The sequence below is a fragment of the Semicossyphus pulcher genome, unplaced genomic scaffold (genome assembly GCF_022749685.1).
Source record: "Semicossyphus pulcher isolate SPU_LCO1_2020_fin unplaced genomic scaffold, fSemPul1.0.p SCAF_15, whole genome shotgun sequence".
Lineage (NCBI taxonomy): Eukaryota > Metazoa > Chordata > Actinopteri > Labriformes > Labridae > Semicossyphus > Semicossyphus pulcher.
In genome coordinates this window covers 15,796,113-15,822,369 of record NW_027211659.1, presented here as the reverse complement: position 1 = coordinate 15,822,369, position 26,257 = coordinate 15,796,113, and the positions used below count along the sequence as shown (strand labels likewise).

At 42.1% G+C, this 26,257-nt stretch overlaps 2 protein-coding genes across 2 annotated transcripts in view; both read right to left on the bottom strand.

The window, feature by feature from the left end:
- Window positions 1–5,077, bottom strand: part of bard1 (BRCA1 associated RING domain 1) — a 28,988-nt gene extending 23,911 nt beyond the window's left edge. The window contains exons 1-4 of the mRNA XM_069663546.1: window positions 4,945–5,077; window positions 3,144–3,200; window positions 2,389–2,537; window positions 803–1,830 (exon numbers count right to left, since the gene is read on the bottom strand). Coding sequence (XP_069519647.1) covers window positions 803–1,830; window positions 2,389–2,537; window positions 3,144–3,200; window positions 4,945–5,036 — 1,326 coding nt within the window. The 5' untranslated portion in view covers window positions 5,037–5,077. The remainder of the gene's footprint in view (window positions 1–802; window positions 1,831–2,388; window positions 2,538–3,143; window positions 3,201–4,944) is intronic.
- Window positions 5,078–5,763: 686 nt separating this feature from the next.
- abca12 (ATP-binding cassette, sub-family A (ABC1), member 12) overlaps window positions 5,764–26,257 on the bottom strand; it is a 67,569-nt gene continuing 47,075 nt past the window's right edge. Inside the window, exons 53-71 of the mRNA XM_069663467.1 lie at window positions 25,415–25,504; window positions 24,304–24,391; window positions 24,070–24,197; window positions 22,185–22,272; window positions 21,724–21,832; window positions 20,054–20,108; window positions 18,283–18,460; window positions 18,002–18,117; window positions 14,854–15,016; window positions 14,454–14,707; window positions 13,891–14,095; window positions 13,073–13,182; window positions 12,298–12,448; window positions 9,541–9,675; window positions 8,911–9,014; window positions 8,567–8,659; window positions 8,238–8,343; window positions 7,073–7,210; window positions 5,764–6,611 (exon numbers count right to left, since the gene is read on the bottom strand). Of these exons, the coding sequence (XP_069519568.1) occupies window positions 6,507–6,611; window positions 7,073–7,210; window positions 8,238–8,343; window positions 8,567–8,659; window positions 8,911–9,014; window positions 9,541–9,675; window positions 12,298–12,448; window positions 13,073–13,182; window positions 13,891–14,095; window positions 14,454–14,707; window positions 14,854–15,016; window positions 18,002–18,117; window positions 18,283–18,460; window positions 20,054–20,108; window positions 21,724–21,832; window positions 22,185–22,272; window positions 24,070–24,197; window positions 24,304–24,391; window positions 25,415–25,504 (2,416 nt within the window). The 3' untranslated portion in view covers window positions 5,764–6,506. The remainder of the gene's footprint in view (window positions 6,612–7,072; window positions 7,211–8,237; window positions 8,344–8,566; window positions 8,660–8,910; window positions 9,015–9,540; window positions 9,676–12,297; window positions 12,449–13,072; window positions 13,183–13,890; window positions 14,096–14,453; window positions 14,708–14,853; window positions 15,017–18,001; window positions 18,118–18,282; window positions 18,461–20,053; window positions 20,109–21,723; window positions 21,833–22,184; window positions 22,273–24,069; window positions 24,198–24,303; window positions 24,392–25,414; window positions 25,505–26,257) is intronic.

The following is a 26,257-nucleotide window of genomic DNA, read 5'->3' as shown; positions in this document are numbered from 1 at the left end:
TAACAGGCATTTATTTAAATGAAAATCTTTGACATTATATCTTTAATAAAATAATTTCCAAGTCAACATTTTGTGACCAATAATTGACTTTGTAATTAAAAAGCTGTGTAATGTATAGTCCTCAACAATAACTTTGGTATATAACCATTTTATATTTGTTCAGGATCATTTTCAAATCCTATTTTAAGTAGGGTGTCGAGCAAAAATACTCAGCTATATTCAGGGCTGAATTAACGGAGTAGATACTGTTTTAGGCAACATGGGGGCTTCAAAGAGTTCAAATAATTTAATTTCTATGTAGGGGAATTTATGAGTGTGTTGTTATTGAATGGGTTATTTTGAAAATATGTTGTGCTCTGATTACTTAATAACTGCCATTAGATAATACAGTTTAATCAGTCTCTTCTTGCTTTGTAGAATTCAACTCAAACTTTGAGGAGATATGACCTTGACCTGCATTTATTCTTTTCTTAAATTAACATAACTGAGTGTTGAAGCTCAATAAAAGTGAGTGTTTATACAGGTGGCAGCAATTTGACCTGAAGGAAATTTGACAGAGTTTAGGGTTATTATGGGAGCTTTTATTCAGAAAATAGATTAAAATTAATAAAAACGGCACTGTATTAAATACAGTTTAAATTAAAGGGTGATATAATATTATCTAACATTAATCTGGTTAACTCATTTTATATTTGTATGACATAAATATACATTTAAAGTGGAGTGCAGAAATACTGCAATGTATTTTAATGGCGGAATTAAGGGAGTTAAGTAAACAAGGGGAGATATTCAGAAAGCTGACCTTTATAGCAGCTAGATGCAGCGGGGTCTCTCCTTTGTGGTTCCTCTTCATAACAGCAGGGCTCCCTGAGGTGGGCCGTCCAGCAGGCGAACACGGAGATTTTCTACCAACAGCAGCCACACCAGAGGGGCTGTCTCCTCGCTCTCGTCTTGGTGATTTTTTGACGCTCTTATCACACCTGGGGCTAGCTGAAGATGGAGGGTTAAGAACGGCTGGAGACATCTGTGATTGTCTCCTCTTTCCTGGGGAAGCCCGGGGCCTTTTCGGGGTGGTCTCTGGTGTCTGGTCCTTCTCTTCCGCTCTGGGTCTTTTTGAGGAATGCTTTGGGGTAGATGTATTGTCTTGTTTTTCAGGATAGCAAGCTGCGTTGGGGTCATTTGCAGGCAGTTTGTCAATGTCCAGCATGCTCTGACAAGGCTGCTGTTGGTCATTCGGTACAGTGGCGCTGCCTCCTAGCAGGTTTGCCCCCATGGCGCTCGGCGGTGGCACTTCAGGCTGAGACTCAGATGTGACAGGAGGACTTAAGAAGGAAACCCTCTTGCTGGACCTCCTTGCCCCTTCAGCACAGGGCTCCTCCCTTTCCTTTAGGGCATCTACCTCCTCTGTGATTCCCCACTGCTGGTTTATAGCCTCCAGCCTGCTCGTCTTCATCTTCTGTTTGGTCTGTTTTCGTGTGGTCCTTGGAGCTCCTTGCACCGACACCTTCCTGCTGGCGGTGTTTTTCTTAGTTGACTTCTTTTTTCTATTCATGTTTTCATTTTTGCATCTTTCTGAGCTACAGGAGCCCGAGTCTTGGGAGGAGGAGGTGAAATTGAAAACCGACAGGTCCTGACCTTGAGCGGTAGCAGAATCTGGCTGTGCTTTCGCTGCTTCTTCGGAACACCTGCTCTTCGGTACGGTGACCTCTGAAGGCTTCTCTACCATGCAGCGTACCTTGCGGCTGCGGGGGCTGAACCACATCTTGAAGTTCTTCTTGTGTTTTAAGACAGGGCTCCCAGGTTGTGGGTGTATCTCGACTATGGAAGAGTCTGCAACAAAAAAAACACATTTTCAACAAACTAAAACTTTCCAAAACTTGCATTTATTATAAAACTTTTCATATTGAAATGTCTTAAAATTTTCTCTTTGTATTAAGTAACCTTACCCACTTGGTGAGCCAATAATACCTTCATTTGACACAAGCAGGGAAGTATTCAATCTAATTTTTCTAGGAAAATTCAGAAGCAATAACAACCTGCCAATTTGTTCATTTTACCCACAAGGCTTGGAAAGTTGCCCCGTAGTCCTTTTGTCAAAGCTGTGATCTACTCCAAAACATCACCTTGCTTAATAGCGTTGCATAATTACTGTCATTAAGAGGATGCTGGAAGGGCGATGAAGATAATAAACCACATGAGCGAGCCACTAATACTGTCATTCAGTGATTAGATTGGTGGAGGAAAATGTTAAATGTTTTGGTCAAAAATCAATAGATGAGGGTGTGGGTAGACGAGTGTGGGGAGGAAGATAATGAATGACATCCATGGATTTTAATAGGTAACTTGTTAATTGTGCTTTCCCGCTGTTAGACAATAGCTACCGTGTACCTTGCTGCTCAGTGGGACTGAGCAGAGACTCCAAACCGCAGAACAGCTGCACAATGCTGCTCAGCTGCCTGTTGATTTGGATGTCCTTCACCCACGCAGGACTGTGACACACCACGCAGCCGTCTCCTGCCCGGGGGCCGGCACAGGACCTGAGCAATAAACAAACATTGGATTAGGAGACAGTCTACTTCACAGTTCAGTAAAAAGAAATACAATGAGCTCATCGATTTACCTTTAAAGATCAGTCAGTCATGAAGAGGAGGAATAACTTGAGGCTAAAGTTTATGCCTATAGGGGCATTAATTACCTCCAAGACTTTTAACAATGAAACCATGCCGTTACTATGGATACCCAGTGTTTCATCTGCACAAGAATTGTGTAAGTGCCAAAATGTTTACTGATCATAATTACTTATTAGTTGATTAACACAATATAAATGTGTTTTTTGATATGTAGGGCATAACATCCTTCTGAACTAAGCCCCTCCTTGAGTTTAAGAGGGGGAAGCAAAGGAGTTTAATGTGGATGTTTTGTTGTAACGGACAGAATTTTGTAGGTGTTAAATAAAAAAGAATAGGTATGCCACTGAATCAGCCCGAACAATGCCTGAATCTGGGCACAGAACACCTTAATGGAGCCATAATGAGCAAGTTAGCCACAAATGTGTTTGTCAAACAATAAAAGTCCACCATGAGACAGGTCTACTGTTCTGCCAGCGTGTCAGAGGAAAATACATTCAGCTCAGTTTACATTACCTGCAAAGCATATGCTCGCACATCCCTAGACACACAGGTTCCTTCATTAAATTTGAGCTGGAAAAAGAAAAAAAAACATTTATTCATTGCAGTCAGAATAACCAAGTTTACCACTGAGGATAGGTGCCTTCAGGACTGTGTGCTTACAATGGCACTCTTCAACCTCGTGCCATATGGCTGCAGGTACTGGAGCACCTTCATCCAGACTGTGTAACAGCTTATTCGTGCAAGCTGTCGTGTTTACCATCCTGCTCTGTCCCAACAACCTATCTACCATTCCCAAATAACAGACACACACACACCTGTATTAGTACGAATCCAAAACAACAAAACACAGTATCATTTAGACTGTACACTTTAGCAGCAATTTAAGCCTTTTTCTTTACATGTACAATTACAGTTATTGTGCTTTCTGTCCTCAGGCTTCACAGCTGTCATGTGTTGTGTACTTTAGTAGGGGTCGACTGATATGGGTTTTTCAATGGCCGATGCCGATATTTAGAGAGCAGGATGGCCGATATATATGAGGCCGATATCATGTTGTTGCTTATTTTTGCATTTGATAACATACAACAATTTAATAATAATAACAAATGCTGAACGTGAATGAACATTTATTTAACACTGTTGTCAGACATCACACAGACATCGGCTGATGCCGATTATGTCAAAATGTCTATCACTATACTATAGTTGTGCCCAAACTAGGGATGCACAATATTATCTGCACGTTATTGGTATCTGCAGATTATGGCTGCGCCTGCCGTATGGCAGTTTTTCAAAGTTTCCGAAACGGACAGTGAGGTTGCTAATTGCAATGGTTGCTCAGCATTAGTTATGTGAGCAGGGGCCAAATCTCATCATCCAAGCCTGTCTAACTTGTATGAATATCACAGTTTTATTTGAAAGAAAATAACATACAAATAAATATGGCATTTTGAACATAACATAAGTAGATTTCTTATATTGCCCACTGAATGTGTACATTCTAAAAAGCCATGTATTATGTTATTTCTGCATCTGCCAGTGGGCCACTTAAATAAGAGTAGGCATGACATCAATTCCACTACGGGGGAAACTTCAGGGGATGTTCTCTGCTATTAGGTGGAAAAAAAACATGTGCCTAATATATCGGTATCAAAATCGTCAGTCAGCAAAAAGGGCTGGAAAATATCGGCATGTCGAATGTCGGCAAGAAAAAAAACAATATTGTGCATCCCTAGCCCAAAACTTTATTGTATTTTTCAATGCTGCATTATCATGTTAAGGTATAGTAACAGTAATGTACTGGTTTTTGCATCTAACCATGATAATACACGCAAAGTCTGTTATGAACTCAGGTGTTACTGGTTTTAGAAAAGCTATTCCAGTACGGGATGTTTATCATAAAAGATCTAACTAACTGACTAATCTGGCATGATTTGAGTTGAGTACAACAAAACACGCCACAAGTTATAGCTAACTTGGTTATAGTCGTTTCAAGAGGCAACATTAGATTGGTTAACTTGCTTTGATTCAAGTAGTCTGTTTTAACTAGTCATGCTCTACACTCGTGTACAATTATTGTTATCAGGTGTTTATAACAACTTGTTAGCCGCATAACTTAGCATAACGTTGCCCGAGGCATCATCTTGTGCCGATTCATAATAAAGGCAGTTTGACAAGCATACGGCTCGCTAAATGTTACTTTTGCTTGCAAATGTTATACAGTATATTTCTCGTTCTTCTTGTCGTATCTTAACGTTGACAAAGGACATTTCTCCATAACGCTAGCTCACGTAACTTTATACTTCTTACTTACCATTTGGAGCATGTTAGAAGTCGTCTAAAGTTTGCAACCGCCTCCTTAGTGTTTTTCCAATCCTTTGACTGCACGACGACATCATTGTCCATTTTAATAAGAAGTGTTATTTGTTTAAGGCTATTCTGTTAAAAAATTAAGGCTGCAGCAAAACAAGTCGAACTCACTTCCTGGTTTCTTACATTTCCCGCCGAACATTAGCGGAAGTAACCTGTGATCGTTGCCATAACGACGGTGGTGACGTAGATAGGGCCCTCCCCCAAAGATCTTGGTAGGAATTGAAAATAGCCTGAAAAACCGCTATAAACTGCGAGAAAATACAGGTAATAATATCAAAGATTTTAGAGCGTAAATAACACTTTACTCCCTATGTATTGTAACATATTTCAAAATGCATTTATAAGCATACACATTATGTCAGGTTTAATGGCATGTGGCCTTCACTCTAGAGTATTCAAGTAATATTACAATAATTTAATAAGCTCACGTGCAGAGCAATTTCTTTACTAAAGGGTGCATGTCATTGTTTAAATAAAATGTCTTTTAAATCATTTTTATTTTAGTTGTTACCTATGGCTTTATCCTTCTGGTTTTCCTTGCCTTACGTGTTTATTTGACTAGCCTTCTATGTTCCTTTCAGCAGGACTTTGTCAGAAATTAACACCAGGCAAAAAAAGCTCTTAAACTCTTGAATAATGACAAAAAAAAGGAAATCCGCTGGAATGTTACAGGGTAAGATCTACTTCAGCAGCAAATTCAAAGATCATGAATGAATTCTGATGCTCAACTATAAGAAAAGCCTGTACAAATGAGCAGCAGTTGCATCTGAAAAATAGCTTTATTAGAGTAATAAAAAAATAGGCTTGAGACATTCTAGGCCATTTAGAAGTGGTCCAAAAGCAGGAAAGAGTCCATTAAATATTCAGTACATTCATTCTAAAAGTAAGGTTTGCCCTTAGAGTAAGTGTGTTAATGAGTAGGGGAAAGTGCACAGTGAAGATGTTCTTCTGAATATGAATATATACTTCAACTTCATCTCTTAAGTACAATTACATGTACCTTGGATTAAAAAAACTCCTTTATACATGCTTTATATTCAGCATGTGAGTGCTTTAAGATTTAGTAACCTTGAGGTCAAATGAAAAACCTTTGAAATAGAATATACAGTGCTTTATATTAACTATGGTATAACATTCTAATAGTGAACAGTGCCCCAACCACAAAGAGAAATTAACAGCCTACACAATTCATTTCATCCTTCATAAATAATAACATATATGGAAGAGGTGTGTAACCTGTAAGATAGGAAAATGTTTATGAACATAAAGCTTCAGTTAAGCAACTTTCCATCTGTGCGTGAAAGCAAATGTGCATGTGTAATCCTTCATGTGATCAGTCAAGCTACTTTCAAGATATAATCAGTATTGTATGTAATGTAATGTAATGGTTTAAACTTGTTTTCTTTCACATATGAAGGTCAGATTAAAGGTAAAGATTTGATATAAACAGATACTGTGTTTCATTTCACAGTGGACATAGACAAAATGGCAAAAGAGGCAGCTCTATGTTTCAATAGCCTCGATGGAGCCCAGGCCATCACGGTCATCTTCGTTGTTAATTGGTATGCTTTCCATGTCAATGTTTCCCATGGCAAAGTTGATGAAGACCTGCAAGGTTTGAGTAAAAAAGTAAATTCCATGTCATATAAGAGTCAACAAATTCCTTATTTTAGTACATCTGCTGGTTGATTTCCATCCAAGACCCCCCTCTCTTTATTTGGCCTGTGGTATCTTCCAATCCCAGAGCCCCAGCAGGGCAGAGTGGTTGAAGAATATCAGCACTGGCTGCATATAAAGCTCATGGATTCTTTCCCTAACTCATATTCCATTTATTTTCCCTCAGGCATACCCTCTGTCAGTTTCCCTCTGCCGCTTTTAAACTTTCTCAACTCACTTTCACTCCCACTCAGCTTTCTTCTGTCCCTGCTTCCCTTGCACCCTCTCTCTCCTGCTATCACCTCCAGCCCCTTTTTTTTGTCCAGTCCCTCGCTGGCTTCTTCCCAACCCTACAAAACCTAACACTAGTTCCCCCCCATCGGTCTGTTTATGTCCTGTCTTTTTTCTCTCACCTCATCCAGTGTGGTCTGGCTCACAGAGAAGTGTTTGATCTGCAGTGCATTCTTGTTGGACTCCAGCTGGTCAAAGATGTCAGCCACCCCTCCTGGAGCAACTGGTAAGTGATACTCAACCATATTGGAGTGCTGGTCCTGGGTTGTGAGAGATAAGGCAGAAGAAGAGGGTTAAATATTCACAAATATTCCCTCTGACGAACATTATTGTCATATTAATAATGATAATGTCGCTTTAAAAGGGTCACAAAGAGGTGACAAATCTTTCATCACACCAAAAAACGCTGTTAAACCCAGTGTTCACTCACTGGTGTGAATATTAGACTAACATTCATTCTTTGGACAGAAACACAATTTCAAACTAGCGTTAATGTTGCCTGAAGCGTAAATATTTTACTGCTTGCGGTGATGGTTTTAGCTTGTTTTGCTACCGCCAAGTGGCAAATGGATCAATCTAATGCTGCTTTAAAGGAGCAATTCGCCCCTGGAAAAAGCCGCTGTCAGTCAAAGCTGGTAATTGATAGAAGCACTAATATTTGAAAATGGCACCATCGCCAGTCGTAGAAACAGCTTGTGGTTTCACCCATTCTACATTCCTACAACACCCAGCGTGCATTGTGCCACTCCCTCTTAAAGGAACGGCCCAGCAAGCGACGCTGCAGTGAAATACTACTGCTCAGAGCGGTACAGAATCCGAAATAAGACTAGATAATACCGGTGGATCGTCCAAAATCTTCAGGTCTACATTTCAAACCTGACGATTTTGAACGAGACATGACATCAGAGGCAAGCGTCCTAAATTGAGGAATTGTAGTTTAGCAAGCTCCCTGGCCTCCGCCAGATGACATGTTTTATGTGGAGGATTTCCAGGGCCCATTGGAGAAACAGATAGTGTCCTCCTAAGGTACAGAGGTAAATAGCTTTTGCTTCTACCATAATGGCATTAGCGCCCCATAATAGCATGATAGGACTGAGGTTGAAAATCGCCGAACTGGCCCTTTAAGGACAGAAACAACAGCCAACTCATAAAGCTCAGAAAATATCACACATACAACAACTCAACCAAATTTGCTGCAACATTCCACTGAAATGTACAAAATACTAAGTCGTTTCTCTTGACTCTACCAAGTACACTTGAATACTTTCAATAGCTGGCAAAGCTCACCTTGAGATAAGTGCTGGGGAATCTGCGCTGCATGAAGCCAGTGATTGCCTCTACGTCGCAGGAGGCATTGGCCAAGTACATCTTCACAGTGAACCCGCTGCCGAACCTGCACGTACGAGGTGTTATGAACAAAGAATTGTGTTATTACATGACGGAGGGGTAGGGGTGAGGTGAAGTGGGTAGGGGGAAACACTGTGAAAGGAAAGAAGTAAGATCAGCATTTGCTTGCGCAAAGGACCACAGAGGAGAGGGCGGGTTATAGGGGGCTGTGGAGGCAGAGTGGGGAAGGCAGTAATGGCTAGATTGGAGGATGAGCAGAGGTCACTAACCTGTTCTTAATGTGCTGCAGGGAGCCCAGGCAACGGAACTGACCTTTCACCATGATAGCAAGACGGCTGCACAGCGCCTCACACTCCTCCATGCTGAGATACAAAGACAAGGACACAAAGACAAAAGGTCAAAATAGGACCTGCGAGCATACAGTAATTAACCATGCTGTTACTCTGAAAATAACTTTTCCTGGCAATCTTCTCTAGTATCGTGTTAAACAATACAATGTGTGTATTACATGTACTGGGATTTAACACCAATGTTTCTCTGTGATATCCAATGTTTTTTTGATCAGGATTCATGCGAAGCAGCAGCTGCTGCAAATCTCTAATAATATTCTAACCTGTGAGAGGTGAGGACAACGGCGCATTTTCCTTTCACTTCTTCCGAGATGATTTTCCACAGGTGACGCTTGGTGCGAGGGTCCATGCCAGAGCTCGGCTCGTCCTGCGGAGAAGAGAAGGAATGAGAAGAGAATAGCAGTTTGTGCGAAACAAAGACGAGCAGACGAGATAAAGAGATCAAGGGGAGAGTTAATTGAGGGAGGCGGTGGATTGCAAACAGTGTGCACATACAGTGGAAGAAGGGAAAAACAAGATCAAGGAGAACAAAAAGGAGTAGACCGAATGCATTATAAGAAGGGAAATCGAAAGGAGAGGGAAAATTCGAGAGAAGATGGAGATACTCTGAGGAAACAAAATAGATAGCGAGATGTGGATAGAAGGAAGGAGAGGGAGGAAGAGAAAGGAGCCTTCGATAGAGACATAAGGTAAAAAGTTACAGGGAAAACCACCCCTGGGTAAGCCTGAGGAAGCAGACTAATTAACTATATGAGATCTGCCAAGTCTGAGGGATCAATATCTACTTTCCTTCAAAGACCCTTTCAGGAGGAACAGTTTAATATTTGCTGTCTGGTGGCCAGTTAGGCATTTAAAAGGGCAGCTAGAATGGCGTGAGCGGGACGTGTCCTCACCAGGAGCAGGATTTGAGGATGCCCGATGAGAGCGAGCGCAGTAGAGAGCTTCCTGCGGGTGCCACAGCTGTAACCTTCGGTGGTGATGTTGCTGTGATAGTTCAGCTCCAGCCTCTTCAGCAGATATTTCACCACCTTTGAAGGAGACATGCAGGGGATTATACAGTGGATGAACAGAATAATAAATAGCATATGAAGAGAGATGCACAAATGTCAGCTGGAAGGTAGCACACAGACGGTTTATATGTGTTGTAAAATCAATGTTAGGCATAAAATATATCATTTATTATTATTGCATAGACTGCCATCTTTAATTATCTTATTAGATGCTTAGTTCATAGTAATAACAGCACCTATCACGGGAGTTATTTTGGCTTCAATTTTGTACAATGAGAGCAGACGGAGACGTGTCATATTCATTGGATTATACGCACATATTTGTGACCATAGGTATATGAGACTATTTGGTAGACCCACATGTTGTTCTCTAGTAGAGGTGCAACAATCATTCCATTAGTTGATCGTGAATTGCCAAATATTTTATAATTGATGAGTCTTTTGGTGAATTTAAAGCATAAATGTCAAACATTTGCTGGTTCCAGCTTCATAATTGTAAAGCCCTGCTGCTTCTTTTCATGTTGTAAATGAAATGTCTTTCTGTTTTGAACTGTTGTTTACAATTGTTACATTTGAAGATGTCACTTTTGGCTCTGAGAAATTGCGATCACTACTTTTTAAAAATGTTATAGACTAAACGAATGATTAATCAATGTCAAAATAGGACATAATCGTCAGATGAAGTCTTATTCTTTAGTTCTACGTAGATCAGAAGGGGAGGAACGCGCAGTGACGAGCAGGCAGAACATTATGATGCATTGTGACTGTTGGAACCCGCTCTTAGCCTCGCATTGGGGCCCGGAGCTGACACGTTACGCCACTGGAAAAGGCTGATATCACTTTATCTACAATTCAGGACAGAAACTCAGCAGGGAGAGGTAGATTTACACAAAGCTTTCCTGAGGGCAAAGGGTGGTCCTACAACTTATTGGCTACTTGATATTCATATTCACTTCTATTATTCTTCTCCTATTCTGTCCAGTTGATCTATCTATCCGTCCCACTCTCCCATGCATATTTAATATTGTTTGTACAACAATGATGGCTTCACTGTGTGACTTTATTCTATGTACACTCCATGCTGTCCCGGGGCTGTGGCGGCTTTACAGAACAGGAACTGACGCAGCATAATCTATCAATTTATCCTGCGAGTTAAGCCACACTGAAAGCAGATGTGGAAAACCCTTAATGGCTCATAACCATTTCAGTCTCTTAAAAATCTCTATGCTTGCCTATTAATCACATGAAATAGCGTGCTGTAAATACCAGTTCATTTTCAAATAGCTTGGGGTGATTTCCCATCGGAACGCTTTCGCCCTTTTCCCATCAGTTGGCAAGTTTGGAAACCAGATCAATGAAGCAAGTGAGCGCAATAGATAGCTTTCTCTGCTTTCTCTCTATAAGAGGATTTGCGCCTTTACTGTTGATTTTCCATATGATTCTGAGCTCACTGATCCAGGGTATTAGAGCACACTGTAAGACGTCTCATACTTTAGACAAATAAACAGTGTCAGCCACTAGATTTGCATGATAAGCACTGGCAGCACAGCATATACCTGACTGGCTCGGATCAGAATAGTTTGTATTTTTACATCCTCTCATAAAAGCCCATTTCGATCACCTTTGATGTAGCAGCTCATTAAGCCTGACAAAACCATGTCAATGCGAAATGACCCCATTAAGGCTTGTCTCATTATCCACAGCTAGGGGACTGTCAGTGGGAGACAACATAAGAGGAACTCTGTATATACCCTCATCTTTGTGAATTAGCCCGACACCGATGCTGCGGCCATTATAACCATTGTTGTCACTATCCTGACCAGAGAAGAGGAGCTGGAACAACAGCAGCGAAGGCGATTAGAGGCAGACGGATCCATATTTCTGCTCCTCTCCGTATAAGTACATGTGTGTTGTTGTGCAGCCTTGCTAATGTATATGTGTAATTGTGTTTGGAACATGACTGAGACTGTCAGATAAAATCAATGTTTTGCTCGTCTGCAGTTGCAAACGGTTGCCGGGAGAACGAGAGAGGCAAATATAGATGGATGTTTTTCTGCATACAATTTAGATAGCGTAGAGTGGGGATGTTTTCAACAACTCAAAGCTGTCTCTTTTCTTTTTTTTTTCTTTTTTGGGGAAAAAAAAACAAAATGGAAAATGTAGAAATCACTTCGTATGTTGATTGGTTGGTTTGCATATTCCTCTCATGTCAGCAGCAAGAGACAGGCACGCTCAGTAATCACCGCAGAAGCAAGATTGATTAGTTCTCAGAAAGATAAATGAGAAGAATGGGGCCAAAGTGACACGTCAAATGAGATCCTCTCATCATCAATGTATCGTTTAAATGTAAATTTGTCTTCAGTGAAGCATACAGCATCAGCTTCATTCGGAAGTTTGGACTGCACGAGCTGACAACAAAAGCTTTTTCCATTTTGCCCCAGATAGTCCAGCTTTCAGCACGCATCACTCAACGCTTCACGCCCCTCCGATTCAGTATGCATGGAAGCATCAACAGTTACTCGTCCTGCAGTGGGAGTGCACCTTTTGAATTTCTATCAGATCTGGTGTCATTTTGCGGATGGTGTTGTCACTACCCGGAGCTTTGAAAAAAGAAGCTCAGAGCCTGCAGCGTCTCCTTACCCCGTCTATCTCTCTCTTTGAGATGCCTCGGATGCGAGCGTAGAAGTACAAGTGCTCCTCTCCGGTGAGCAGATTGTCCAGAGCGTCTACCTGGGGACAGTAGCCAATGTTAATTCCCTGGTTCCGGCACTCCATGATGTCTACCAGCCGCCTGGGGGAAAAAGGCAGAGAAAGACATATTCTCTTAAATGGTCTCCACCACATGGTGAAGGGCAGATGGACATGCAGGGTTCACTATTGGCTGTGCTGTCTGTAGTGTGCTGTTCTGGGAATAGCCCCCAAACAGCTTAACAAAAGAGCTGTAAAAAGGCAGCTGGACCCATGAGGATAGTGTTGGTTTATATCTGTATACAAGCGCCTGAGATAGAGGTGTTAGATACAGCTGCTACTTGCTAAATCCCAAAACATATCTGTGTAAATTTTGGGAGATTTGAGGCAATAAAAACCCTCATTTGTGGATATTTGTGTTATGCAAATTGAATCTAGCTCAGACTCATTAGACAGTGCAGCTTGGACACCTGTACAAATGAAATCACAGCTCTCTGCCTGTGAGAGACTCTCTTCTTCAGTCCCCCTCAGCTTGCAGGAGAAATATATGCTAAATATACGAATATTGACCTGATGTGTTTAGGAATGTACATGCAGTGCTATGATTATAGGCATAAGGAAAGGCAAGAGGTCAATAATGGCCTGCAGCCAGTGACCTTAAAGCAAAGTGTAACCGATGAAAATGTGTGCGCTTAATGAGGAATACTTAAATTCATGTCGAGCTTACCCATCCCGATCCCTGATCTGTGCTGTGCCGTCAGTGGGGCTGACATCTCCAGTCAGCATCTTGAACGTGGTTGTTTTTCCTGCTCCATTCACTCCAAGCAGACCAAAGCACTGAAAGTAAACACCCATCGATTAGTAATACTAAAGCTTTTGTCCACCATGCATAGTCAGCTTTGGTCACTAAAGCCACTTTCTCACTGATCAAAAAACTCACTAACACCTGCCTTTTTTGCTTAGTGGGAAAGGTTACAATCGGCATTCAGACCCGGGTCAAATGACTCTGCAGTAGACCCGGGTAATTATCGCCTCGGCTCCGATCGGCATCGATGGGAACACAACACCCGGGTCGACACGCTAATCTTCGGCCCCTTACCGGTGCGATGCTATGCTCCGTCGGTAACTTCTGCGACTCCTTCTCATCTTAGCTATGAATTCCATCGTTTCAAATGTGTCGCCGCCGAATTTTGATAAACAGACTGAATGAGTAATAGATACAATTAAGACCAACCACCGTAACATCTTCACTGTTTACTAAAGCTGTCTCCGGCGTGTTTGTGACATCAGACGGTGACACAGCTAAAAAGAGGCCGAGTATACTCCACTGGCAATTTGAAAAGAGACAATCGGCATCGATAAGCAGGTCTGAAAACCCCGCACCAACGATAATGCTAATACGACCGCTAATTTCGGTTGGAAAGGGGTATAACTATATATTTACAGCAAAAGGTTGAATAGCAGAATGCCCCAATGCCCCTTTCCCACTTGATTTCATTCGTATTAGTAATTCATATTCCTGCTTTAGGTCACTATAACGCTTACCTCTCCTGCAGGAATGCCCAGAGAGACCCTCTTGACAGCATGGACCTTCTTTTTGAGGTGTTGATAGACCTTCGTGAGCTGGTTGACCTGCAGTACGTCTGAGCCGGCTGCTCCGCTGGACACCCGTTGGTGCTCGTTTGCCACATCCTCATCGTCGTCCTCATGGGCCACATGGGGCACCGTCTTTCTGCGGCAAATGAGACGTCTGCAAAGGGAAAAATTGTTTTTTAGAGTTTAGTAACTTGCAGAGACACAGAGAATGCCCAATCTTTGGTGTCTTTGGGTTCAATATTTGTAGCTTTTATTTGTATTTTATGTTCATTTTGGAGTTTGGACTCTTATCGTGCATATTCTCTGCATTTTTTATCACAACTTTCATATGCTGGGCTGTAAAATGCAGAGAACAGAGTTGCCTTTCTATGAAAAACACAAAGTCATGATGTGCAGGAACATATTATCCAGGAGAAATCCAACTTAAGTTTATCTAAATCCCACATTCTGAAGTCTATTCTCACTCTAAAACTAGGTTAGATGTGCGCACATGGAGCTTCATTTTTCCTTACTTGACTTTACGTATGAGAAACTTGTTGAGCAGGAGGCGCAGGGTGAAGAACACCAGGCCTTGGATGAAGGAGGAGATGAACATCCAGCCCAGGGCTTCTGTCGAGAACGGGTTCTGATAGGCGTCGATGCCGTAGCCGCTGAGGATCTGGACCTCGATGTTCTTCCTGGCCAGCTGCATCATCCCGTGGCCAAAGTTGAACTGGGGGAAGATGAGGAAGGCGTTGCAGAGCCTTTTGAAGATGACCTGGATCATCTACAGGAGGGAAGGACAGAAGAACAGGCTGAGTTAAGGTGATCTGAGACTCTTAATCTTAGCAGCTACAGGGACTGACTTAGTTTAATTCATCAATTAATGAACAGTGACGCATTTAAGTACTGCATTTATCAGTTTATGCTGACCTCAGGGTTAATCGATGATATTTGACTCAGGAAGTAGAGGATGGAGGTAGACATGATGGTGTTGATGCTGATGAAGAGGTTGATGCACACAAGGGAGATGAAGGCCATCTCTGCATCCTTGAAGACACCCGATAAGAGATACATCCAGGGGAAGGTTGCAAACCTGAGGATTAAACAATGACAGAAGAAAAAATAACTCCATACATTCAAACATCTAAGGACAGCTTTGCTGTGATCTTCAGAAAACCTTCAGAGAACCCACAAAGCGGATAAAGGGAACGTATACAGTCCTCCTCCCAAATCCGTCTTCTAAAATGCCGTGACCTTGCTTTTTTAAAACTGAAGTGGCTCAGGCCTTTCACAGACTAAACAGAGCAACTGTGAAAATGAAAAAGGCACCAAAAGCCGACAGAAAAGAGGGAAAATACCACAGCATGAGGAGTGTAAACATTCAGTCATGACGCCAAAAGAGAGGAAGATAAATTACTTCTCCCTTTATTCCCCTAGTGGCAGAACATCCCTTTTTGTTGTCTCTTTTCTCTCACATAATCTGCTTGTTCATTTGATTGGGGTGTCTGGGTCAGCGAGACTCAGATGAAGAGAGGGAGGGGAGAAAAGCGCAGAGGAAGACAGAAGTAGGGTGGAGAAAAGAAAGAGACACAAACAGATAGAGCCAGACAGAGACAAAGCATCTGCGTGCCATGTCCAAAAAAAGGTGCTGGGTAGGCAGACTGTGGGTGCCAAAGCATGACAAGGAGCAGAAGCAGGAAGGCTGCAGACCAGGCCAGGTGGGTGCCGCCTGACAGATGGAGCGCTGTGATTATTCATTGCTTGGGAGGGAGACATCTGTCTGATAAATGAGAAGCAGAGTGCTGACTTGGCCTCCGAAGATCTAGGGCTCAGGACGAGGCCTGCGACTGCAACAGGAAACACACGAGGCTAAGCCACAGCTACAGTTGGGGGATGATGTAAGCAATCTCAGTAATCCAGATGTGGGAAACATCCCTTTAAAAATAATTCATTTTAATAAGCAGGTTGATTTAAAACCTGGTATCCTGAGATGATAGAGCGATAGTCTTTCTCACACCAAGTCGAACTGTTTTTGCCATGAGCTCTGTTTATTGCTGATCTCACACTAGCATCTTTGGCTTGCATCCGCGAATAAACATGTTGGTAGTGATTTTTCTAACAGATTTCAGTCCTACCATCTGTCTGTGCGAGAAATGCTGAAAAATTGAGCTGTGTTTGTGTTAGAGGAACGGCAGCCTCCGTATGCTCAGTGCTGTAAATCCTACCTAGTGGCAAACAAACTAAGAGCAGTGGAGGAGAGAAAATAAAGAGTGTACGTGAGGACAGGCTTTAATTGATACATATCCTTTGCAGGAAGCACATGGTCAGTTCGCCTGCAGCCAGGATTAGGAAGACTGGCCAAACATTCTACTGTTCGGCCATAAAAACTCCTCAGTTATTTCGAGTGTATGGTGAGGACTATTTTCCTGCTGCAGAGTAAAGCTTCATCGAATATGCTTTGATGCAGTCACTTGCATCAGAGCAGAGAGGATGTTTTTGTATTCTTTTTGGGATGGACGACATCCTTTTCATTTACGCTTGTTGCAGTGGTTTGAGATCCGTAATGTCACCGGAGCTACAAAACCAAAGGTGCAAACAGCTGATCGAGACACAGTTACTACACAGGGTTTGTATCTGAATAATTGATTACATTTTCAGCCTTATGATGTCCTGATTCATCCTCGAATCACTGTTAGTCAATGATACACGAAAACACGCTCAAAGACCAACAAAACCACAAACTGGTCATTTTTCATTTGACGTTTATAACTTTACACTCTTTTACAATTGCTAACTTGTGTTTGTCCAATCTGTATTGACATTTACCGCAACATCTATCTGTGGTGAATGTTACCATTAACCCAATTCATGTTGTTTAAAGATATAATGTCGAAGATTTTCATCTAAATAAATGCCTGTTAAATCACTATCTATAGCCAAATTAGGTAACACAATGGTGATTGAGCCTATGGCCCACTGATGAAAGCCTTTGTATTTGCAGTATTATGGACTGGGTGTCTGGTGCCTTTGTGGAAAAAATCACAATCAGCGCCCAGTTAGTGACGCGTTTTCCATCACCCAGCAGTGGTTGGTCTGCCAGAGAGGGTAGGCGGAGCTAAGTGGTTGCAAGTCTCTGCAAGTGTTGCGAGTAAATGGTAATCTGCTATAGCTGAACAAACAAAGAAAAGATCGATGACTACAGATACAACTTCAAAAATAAGTGAAAATCCAAAGAAAAAGAAAGAAATTTGACGCTCAGATGAAGGCAAACAGTCCAAAGAGGAAAGCGACCGTCAGCGAGGAAAATCAAGATTTACAACCGGAGCCAAACGTGGACGTCACACATGCGACACTGTCTGGATATCTGGGAAGTGTGCTCCCGCAATTACTGTTTATGTCCAAAGGTGCCGCCAAAGAGAATTCTGACTTTAATATGCAGTTAAAATTAAAATAATATAAGATAGACTTTACTGATCCCCCATTGGGGGAAATTCCTGTATTACAACAGCTCAAATCTAAAAGCTTTTTATACAAAAAAGCTTACAAAAAGTTAAGGTTATTTCCTACTTGTATAAAGCTTGATTTGATGCCACAACAGCAGATTAAAGGCCTTTTTGAAACAGAAGATAAGCATTTTAAATGAACAGATCATTGAGACATTAAGACAGAGTTGTGTGAAATAGACCATTTACAGCTAATTCCAATCTCAGTTGGAGACATAAAGCCGAGAAAAATCACTATAACAATATCTCTACCAATAACTATGTGAGCAAGCACAATGATAACTTTCTGTTAACATTGTCACCAAGCATGCTCTTTGTGCTTTAGCTGTGTCTGCAATTAAGGGAATGGATATTGATGGATTGTTCTGTAACTCTGGCAGAAAAACCAGGAGGATGTATGGATTCACGAATATCTTCAAAGACAAGAGCTGTCTTTTGAAAACGAGTTTTATTTACACTCTGGTATGAGTCAGGGAATAAACAGACTTCACAGACTGTTTGGTTATATGTCTGAGGTAAAATCACTTCTTTATCTGTAGTATTACACGTAAGCTTTGTGAGGCCATATTACTTACCCAAAGAGCACCAGAAGCAGAGTGACAGCCCCCAAATTCTGTCGGTCTGTGAAGGCTGGAATCTGGAAGGCTGCGATCACAGCGACAGTCAAGGTCACAGGGATCATGTAGATGACCTGTGGAAAAGTACGATGTGGGCATGTCATTCAAATGCAGAAAGGATTTAGGGATATAAATGAAACATTATTAAGTCGAGTAATCTTTCCACAAATGTTTTGCATCTGCTGTTGAATTTTAAACATGATTAATGACAGCATGTTTTTCATGGTTCTCCTGTTCACCATGTCATAGAAGAAGTTGACGGCCCAGTAGAAGGGCTCGCTGATGCCGGCGATGTGCTGGAGCCTCTTGGAGCCGCTGTGATGCTCGTTGACGACATAGATGGCGAAGCTGGCTGTCGTGATTGAATAACCCGTCATCACACACATGGCCACCAGGATCTGGAGCATTCCCTGGACACTGTGAGGAGAAAGCAGGATGACTCTGGTGTCAGTGGTTTTGTATTCATTTAGGTTTACCGTTACTTTATTGAGAGTGTAATGTATGAGTTAAGGTTTAGATTAAAAGTGCACATAGGAGTCATTATTCTCTGGTGTGCTGAGTCACCATAACTGAGGCAACCTGTTGTAATTCTTCTCCAAAAACAGCGTCCCATTTCAAAGCCCTCCAACAAACTATCTATTGTTCCCTGCTGGGGCCTGGCTCATTTGAACTATTGAAGTGGCTCACTATAATAGGAATTCCATTAATAACAAACGGCTTTGTTAAAAAGCGATGCGTGTGCGTCGCCTCTGACAAGATTATAACTGTAAAAGAAACAGATGGCTTCCTGTAGAGACTAACTTCACACTGCTTTTGCTGTGTAACCAGTACGCCAGTGGGGCTTCTGGGAAGCTACTGAACCAGGCTAGACCTCAGACAACCAGCTGAGGCTTTGATCCCTCAGTTACTCGTCATTCAAACTTTCTGGATGCTGCTACCTGTTCATCTCCCGTGCTCTCTATCCTCTCCTGCATGCTACTGTATCTTTACCTCCTCTGGGGTGAATCCCCGCCAGCCAAACAGACAAATCTGCATGAGGCTGAAAAAGAGTTTGAAGCCGGCGGAGTGACTGTCATGGAAGGAAGGAGTAAAGAGTGACAAGTGATGGGCGTCTTAGGCCAGCACTAACTACAGAGGTTAGCCAGCAGCAGCAGCAGCTACTGAGCAGGCTTGTTCTCAGTTTGGCCGAGATAGCATTTGAATATTTCCCAAAGGGCCGAGCTACCACACTGTAAGAATCAAGACAGCCTGTTGTATCTTTAACACGACTCAGGCCAAATCAATACATCAAGTCAGGAAGGAGAATATCACCCTGGTAGAAGGGGTAATGTGTACTTGCAGCTGCTACCTTAGCAAGCTAACAGCTACATAATACACATAAAGCAGTGTGGAGAATGTGGAGAACCTGAAGGGCAGTAAAAACAGGGGAATGGCCAGTGAAATGTTTAGTGCTAATAAGGCACCGGGGGTGACGGATCTTTGTGAGACCGAAGCTTCAACTCGACCAACTCTTCGACTGATTTATTTGCACTGGAACACACATGTTTACATACATGTAAGCTCACACACAAGCGCACAGTCCACAGTCTGGGTCCCTAACGCAGAATGTGGACTATTTTATATAAACTCATTTTGGGAAGTGGGGTAGAATCAATCCACCTCTGTGCCACCTTCAGGGTAAACACTCATTATATGAGGCCGGTGATCAATAGTGCAAGCTCAGGGAAATCCATTTAGAAAATCAAATATGGGTAAATACTGCTGTCATGTACCTCCCTGCCCTCAGTCCACCCTGACTTTGACGACTTGAATTGAAAAGTAGGACGCTTCCATAATTCATCTCGAGCTCAGCCAAACAACAGCCAATAATATTCACTATGACCTGACTAATTCTGGGATATTTTCACAGATTAGAATGCTAATTACAATCTTCTTTTTGCAAGTGCAGCTAATGATATTGTTGAATACTGACTGATTAGAGGAAGGAAAAACGTGAAGTGTATCCCTTACATTGCATCTTCATCATCCGCCCGGCCGAAATAGGGGTGACTGGAAACTGAAATGGCTGTAAGAGAAAGACACAGAGTATTACGTTAAAGCACAAATTATGCAGCAAAACAACATAAAGGCTATATTTTACCAGGGGAGCAATGATGCTTCTTTAGCCTAGGACACACATAATTGAAAAATATATGGCAGGATGATTTGGTTTGCCAGAGCACACAAAGGAGATTGAATTTTCTATATCGTTTTTCCAGGTTTTTTTCGAGGTGCTCAGAGACAAGAACGGCTCCTCGACATTTCTGCTTCCATTTCCTGATGGGAGAGCGAGAGTTCAGCCAGAGCGCAGCGGCCCTGAAGCAGGTTGGAGGCTCAGTGCCTTGCTCAGGGGCAAGTTGGAATTGGTGGTTTCTGTTGGCTAATTCAAACGTGATTTGTAGTCATTAACGCTACATAGTTATCGACAGAGAGTTCAAAATCCAGAGAAGTTACGTATGATATAACAGAGGGCGAAAAAAAACATCCTAATATTTAAATGCAACAAAAAGAAAGAAAAAATACTTTTTTCAGTCCCCAGCTTATAAAGGTGGATTTTTAACAGCTAAGTGAATTCCTCTGGAGAAACAGGTTAGGGCAGGCAAAGTTTCAGTACAAAACATTGTTGCAGGTGGGAGTGATCATGATCTCTAGTGTGGAAAGTGGACAAGAGTGTGATGGCACATCTGTTGGCACTGGGCAGTTACGGTCAGGAAATCCTGCGAGAGTTGCAATGAAAGAACTGTTTGAAGGAGACCTCTAAACGATCCGTTCCATGAGTTGGTTCTGCAGTACACAATAGGACGGTTAGGGCTTCACATTTGACAGATACACATCACCTTGAAAAGTAATCTCCCTGGATCTCCACCCCTCTGCAGTACTAACATTTAAATGATTACACTCTACCCTCAAGCACTTTTATCATCCAGTGGGGAACAAATGTGTCTGTATGCATGCGTGCATGTGTTTCTGTGCATGCACTGAATGTTTTTATGAGCATTTCTTTATGTGTGTGTGCGCGTGTGTGTGTATGTAAATGCGCGTGCTACTGCCCGCAGGCAGATGGTCAGGGTAATACTCAGAGCTGAAGCAGCACTGAAAACGTGGACCAGCCCTGCTCTCTTTAGCATAGCTCCCCAGTGAGCGGCACTCGTCAGTATTCACAATGCATAGTGTTGTGAGTATAAGGACACACAGCACCCCCTGGCTTTAATCCAGTGAAATGAAGCATGAGTAAACACACTGTTTACAGCTCGCTTTATATTTAGCATACAAAATGTACTGGGTGTTCAATCAGTGGCACCTTCCTGAGTAGATAGATTTGCCTGATACTGATGTGTGCATCGCTCCTGCACAAGTCTTGTCTTGTTTTCTCAGCTTATTATTGGAAAACAAGAGGATTGTTTGTCGCTAAGACTAAAGGAAAACCGCACTATAAATTATATGCATATAGAACTTTTCTTAAAGCATTGAAATATGACAAAATAGGAGTAAACAGACACAAAAACAGAAAGCAATGATCTTCACTGTCGCTGCTTCGCATCTATAGAATCGTTTGAAGTGAGATCTCAGGCTGTGTTCAACAGTCACTGGAGTTTTCAATTTTACTTGCATCACTGTTTTCAGCAACAGCCCCAGCTTACCGTATTCACGTGGATCCTTGTCTGCAGGGAGATTGGAGCGCAGGATGAAGTTGTTGAGGCTGTTTAAGTATGCCGGCATTGTGTGGTGGCCCTCAGGGTTGAACCAGACCTAAAGCCAGGCAAACAAACACATAAAGGCCCAGGAACTATCAGTCACACTGCTGCACATCAACGTTTGTCTTCTACCTCTCTGCAATATACGTTACAATATTTCAAAGTAAGGCTTTATAGATACAATAAAAGCAGTCGTCATCATCTTAGGAAATTTACACACTAAAGCAGTGGCATAATTGCTGCAGTAAAGCATATTTATGATGACACTGATGCTGTAACAAAGCAGCTCCATCTGCGAGACAAACAACTTTAACTAGGATGTCATGTTTTAACTTTAAACTACTCATCAGCACGCCGATTAAGGTGATAATGAGACAGGCAGCATGAAACGAGGAGAGAAATGTTACCTTAGACAGCGTGCGGTTTTTGGGCACTGCTCTTAGATCCATCCGTAAGTCAGGAGGGAGCGGCATGCCGAAAGCAAAGCCCCCATACCTGAAAAAACAAACATATATTGATCAAAACAACGGCATCCAAGTGGCGCTGAGAAATTAAATGTGACACAGTGTGCTTCTGTGTCTTGAAATTGGAGCACTTGTCCACCAGATGAGAAGCAATTTGGGTAAAAAGCACCAAACCCCCATTTAAAATACAACAAACGTGACTGACAAGGTACAAGATGTACTTTCCAATTTTAGCAGAGGAACAAGAGGAACTCAGCTTTTAGGCAGTGCCTGGAATATCTGCAATCTCTACAACCAATTAGATTTCTGCACATTCTTGTTTTGTGTACAATTAACTTTCCTTGCATTAGCAACACTGCCAGTTTCAACTATTTAAAGCTCCAAGTTGACTGACAAGTAATTATTTCAAATAACGCGTCCAAAACTGTCACGCAGATTAATCGCACTCTGTTATATCCCCTGACCTCATACGTCACTGATCATACAACCGTATACAGCAGCAGCACATGACACAGCGTTACCTGGCTTTTAATTTATTATGATTTTATCCATCTCGATTGATCAATAAGTGGACAATCTGCCCTCTCTCCCCCTCCCGTCGCGAGGAGGGTCAACACACACGCTCTGCAGAGAAACACACTCACACATACAGACAGAGACGTCCTCTGGTATGTCCCTACTATAAATTAATTGATCGATCTTTTCCTTTACCTAAATCTGTCCCTTGTTAAAGGTGCTGATGTCGCGCTGATGTCGATCGCTTTGAAATTATGTGTCATTAATAAATCGCACCATCCACACGCGTCTCACGTGCTGTGAAAACTTTTGTGATTTAATAAAACAGACTTCTGATGAAGACAGTCAACATACAGACAGAAAAAGGAGGGCGGAGCAAGCAGCTGTGTGTTGTGGCGACTAAAGGGAAGTGATCAAATTAAAGTTGTTTGTGAATTAAGACATTAAAGATATAATCTCAAAGATTTACATGTAAGTAAATGTCTGTTAAGTCACTATCTATCACTGAATGAGGTAACACAATGGTGGCCCACTGATGAAAGCCTTTGTACTCGCAGTATTACTGACTGGGTGTCTGGTGCGACTTTCGTGGAAAAAATCTCAAGCGGCGCCCAGTTAGTGACGCGTTCTCCATCAGCCAGCAGTGGTTGGTCTGCCAGAGAGGGTAGGCGGAGCTAAGCGGCTGTTTTTCCAGTCTCTGCAAGTGTTATGCGTAAACAATAATCTACTACGGCTGAACAAACACAGAAAAGATCGATGACTACAGATACAACTTCAAAAATAAGTGAAAATCCAAAGAAAAAGAAACAAATTTCATGCTCAGATGAAGGCAAACAGTCTGAAAAGGAAAGCGACCGTCAGCGAGGAAAATCAAGATTTACAACCGGAGCCAACCGTGGACATCACACATGCAACACTGTCTGGATATCTGGGAAGTGTGCTCCACTAATTACCATCTTTCGCCACGAAACTGAGATCTTTGAGATTATAACTTTAAAGTGTGGGAGTAAGATATAACCATCCTGAAAGAGGGTAATACAGACTGAGTCTACATGTGATGGTGCTTCTCACAGAAATCATTCATATATGCGATTAATTGCGATTAATTCATTTAGTTTGTAATTAATAAACTAGTTTTTTTGATCGCCTTACAGCACTACACAAAAATGATGTCATATTATGAATGTGTCTTGCTCTAAATAGTTCATGCAATCATTGATCACCACTCAGACTACAGCAGCCTTTAAATGAAACATGAGTTGACTTCTCCCTGTAGCTACATTAACCAAATGTAAACACTGTCTGCATTCACCTGTTCCGGATGAAGTTGTTCGCTGTGGTCACCAGGTAGTTCTCCACATTGATGCCGCTCAGGTTATACACAATCTGGGATGACGGGATCTTCTTGTGGGGGGGCTGGACGATGTCAGTTTCACAAATCTGCAGAGTAGAGAACAGACAAATATATTACTCTTACACAATAAGTCACTCACACTTACACACACACACACACACACACACTCAGTTCTCGGTGACCCGGCCTCACCTGTTCCTGGCGGGTGCATTTACAGCCTCTAAATGCTTTGGAGCTGTTCCCACTGGATCTCCAGAGACTTGTACTTCTTGAGCAGACCCTTAAATGAAACATTCACAGAGTGAAATGGTGGCTCAGCGGAGTGATGGGAGTCTGCAGTGCGTGATAATGCCTCAAGACTGTCCCCAGACACACCCCAGAACACATCTGAAACTGAGTTGATATGATGGCCTTCATCAACGCTTGTGTCTGCAATCGTTCATGCAGCAGCTGTGAGCCTGCAAGATTTTTAGTGGGATCAGGACCTAAATATGTCCTCTTATATCAGTTCAGAACAGTTCTCGTAGCTCTTAAAAAATATTCTGTAATACATATTGTGTGAAATTTTCTTGTGTGGGTTGAGCTCCCCCACATTTTGTTATCTGCCAAATGCTTTCAGGGACACTTTGTGTCCATCACAAAGATAGCAAGACACACAGGCACACTCACATGGATACCTGTTACTTTAAATGAGCCATAAAAATGACCACAGTCCGGCCATGTTGTATATTTTATATAAAGATCAACCAAATACAGCCCACAGTGCCCTGCTCTCTCACTGTCATGTAGCTGTGATTATAGGACATCACGAGCAAAAGATGCTCTCTCTTTTGCACCATAGCACATTTCCTTCTCCCGCTCATCTTATTTATATATTTTTTTCTTTGCTGAGAATTTTAAAATGCCTCAGAGGTTTGGTTCATGAGTGCCAACATTGATTTGAGTGCCTGTAAGGGGAAAATCTCGCCTATAAACACGGGGTGTTTATGGAATACAAATGACGCTCTCACATGGCAGAGTCCTGCTGCAGGCTTTCAGCCACATACGTTGAGCCGAGCAGCAGGAAAATAGAGAGGAGGGACATGAGAGAGACCAGAGAAAGAGAGAGAGCAGCAGGAATTGGAGGGAGGCAGGCTAGTAAAAATGAAACAAGGTGAAAGACAAGGCGTGAAAAGAATGACAATGAGTGAAATCTGAAAACACTGTAGGTGTGGAAAAGGGGTAGAATACATAGAGGAGTCTTACTGACAAATTGGTCATTTTAAGGGGAAAAGCAGCTGCCATTCGAGGCATGATTACGTACGGGTTATCTGGCTTGTTGAGGCAGGCGTTATCGATCCCAGGGAATGACATCATGGTGTCCATCAGCGGCTCGGAGTTGGGATTTGAGTTACTGTGGAGGCAGGAAACAGACAACCTCAAGCTCGAAGGTAACACACATTTTTGACACAATAACAACAGGAAGTAACACGAACAAAAGGCGGTTTTATAAGGCTCTTACATGGCATTAGCAGGCAGAAGGATATATTTTGTTTTAGTGTATATTGATTGGTTAAAATCCAATGGTGGCTGGTGTTCAAGGTTGGCATTTATCAAGGATCTCTTAGTAGATAAGCTGATTTAGGAGCAATTTACTGACACACAACATTGTCAATAAAGTGACCAGTCAGTGGTTCTAATAAAGCATCCTTACTGTGAGGAAAGTCTGAAGTACATTAAAATCAATCATATGTCCTTTGACCATTAGCTAGCTACAGCCATCCTCAGCTCTAAACCCTTACATTGATATACTTAAAAATAAATAAATAAACTCCTTTCAATCTCTTTTGTACATCAAGCTGAAGAGGACAGCCGAGAGCGTCCACACGGTCTTTGATATGGATTGGCACATCAGCCTTTCCTCCCTTGCCTCACACATCCCTTGATCAAACAACGAGACTTTTCAGGAATGAAGACATCTCGCAACCTCCTGACACTCTCGATCTCTCTTACTTTGATCTGGCATCTCAGCTGTCTTCATCACAATCATCTCTTTCCCTTACATTCTCCCTCGCTCCCGCTCCTTAAAGTCTGTCTGCCCTTCAACAAACTACAGCTTCACATTCGTTTTATAACAAGTACGACACGCCGTCTCCCGCAAATGATG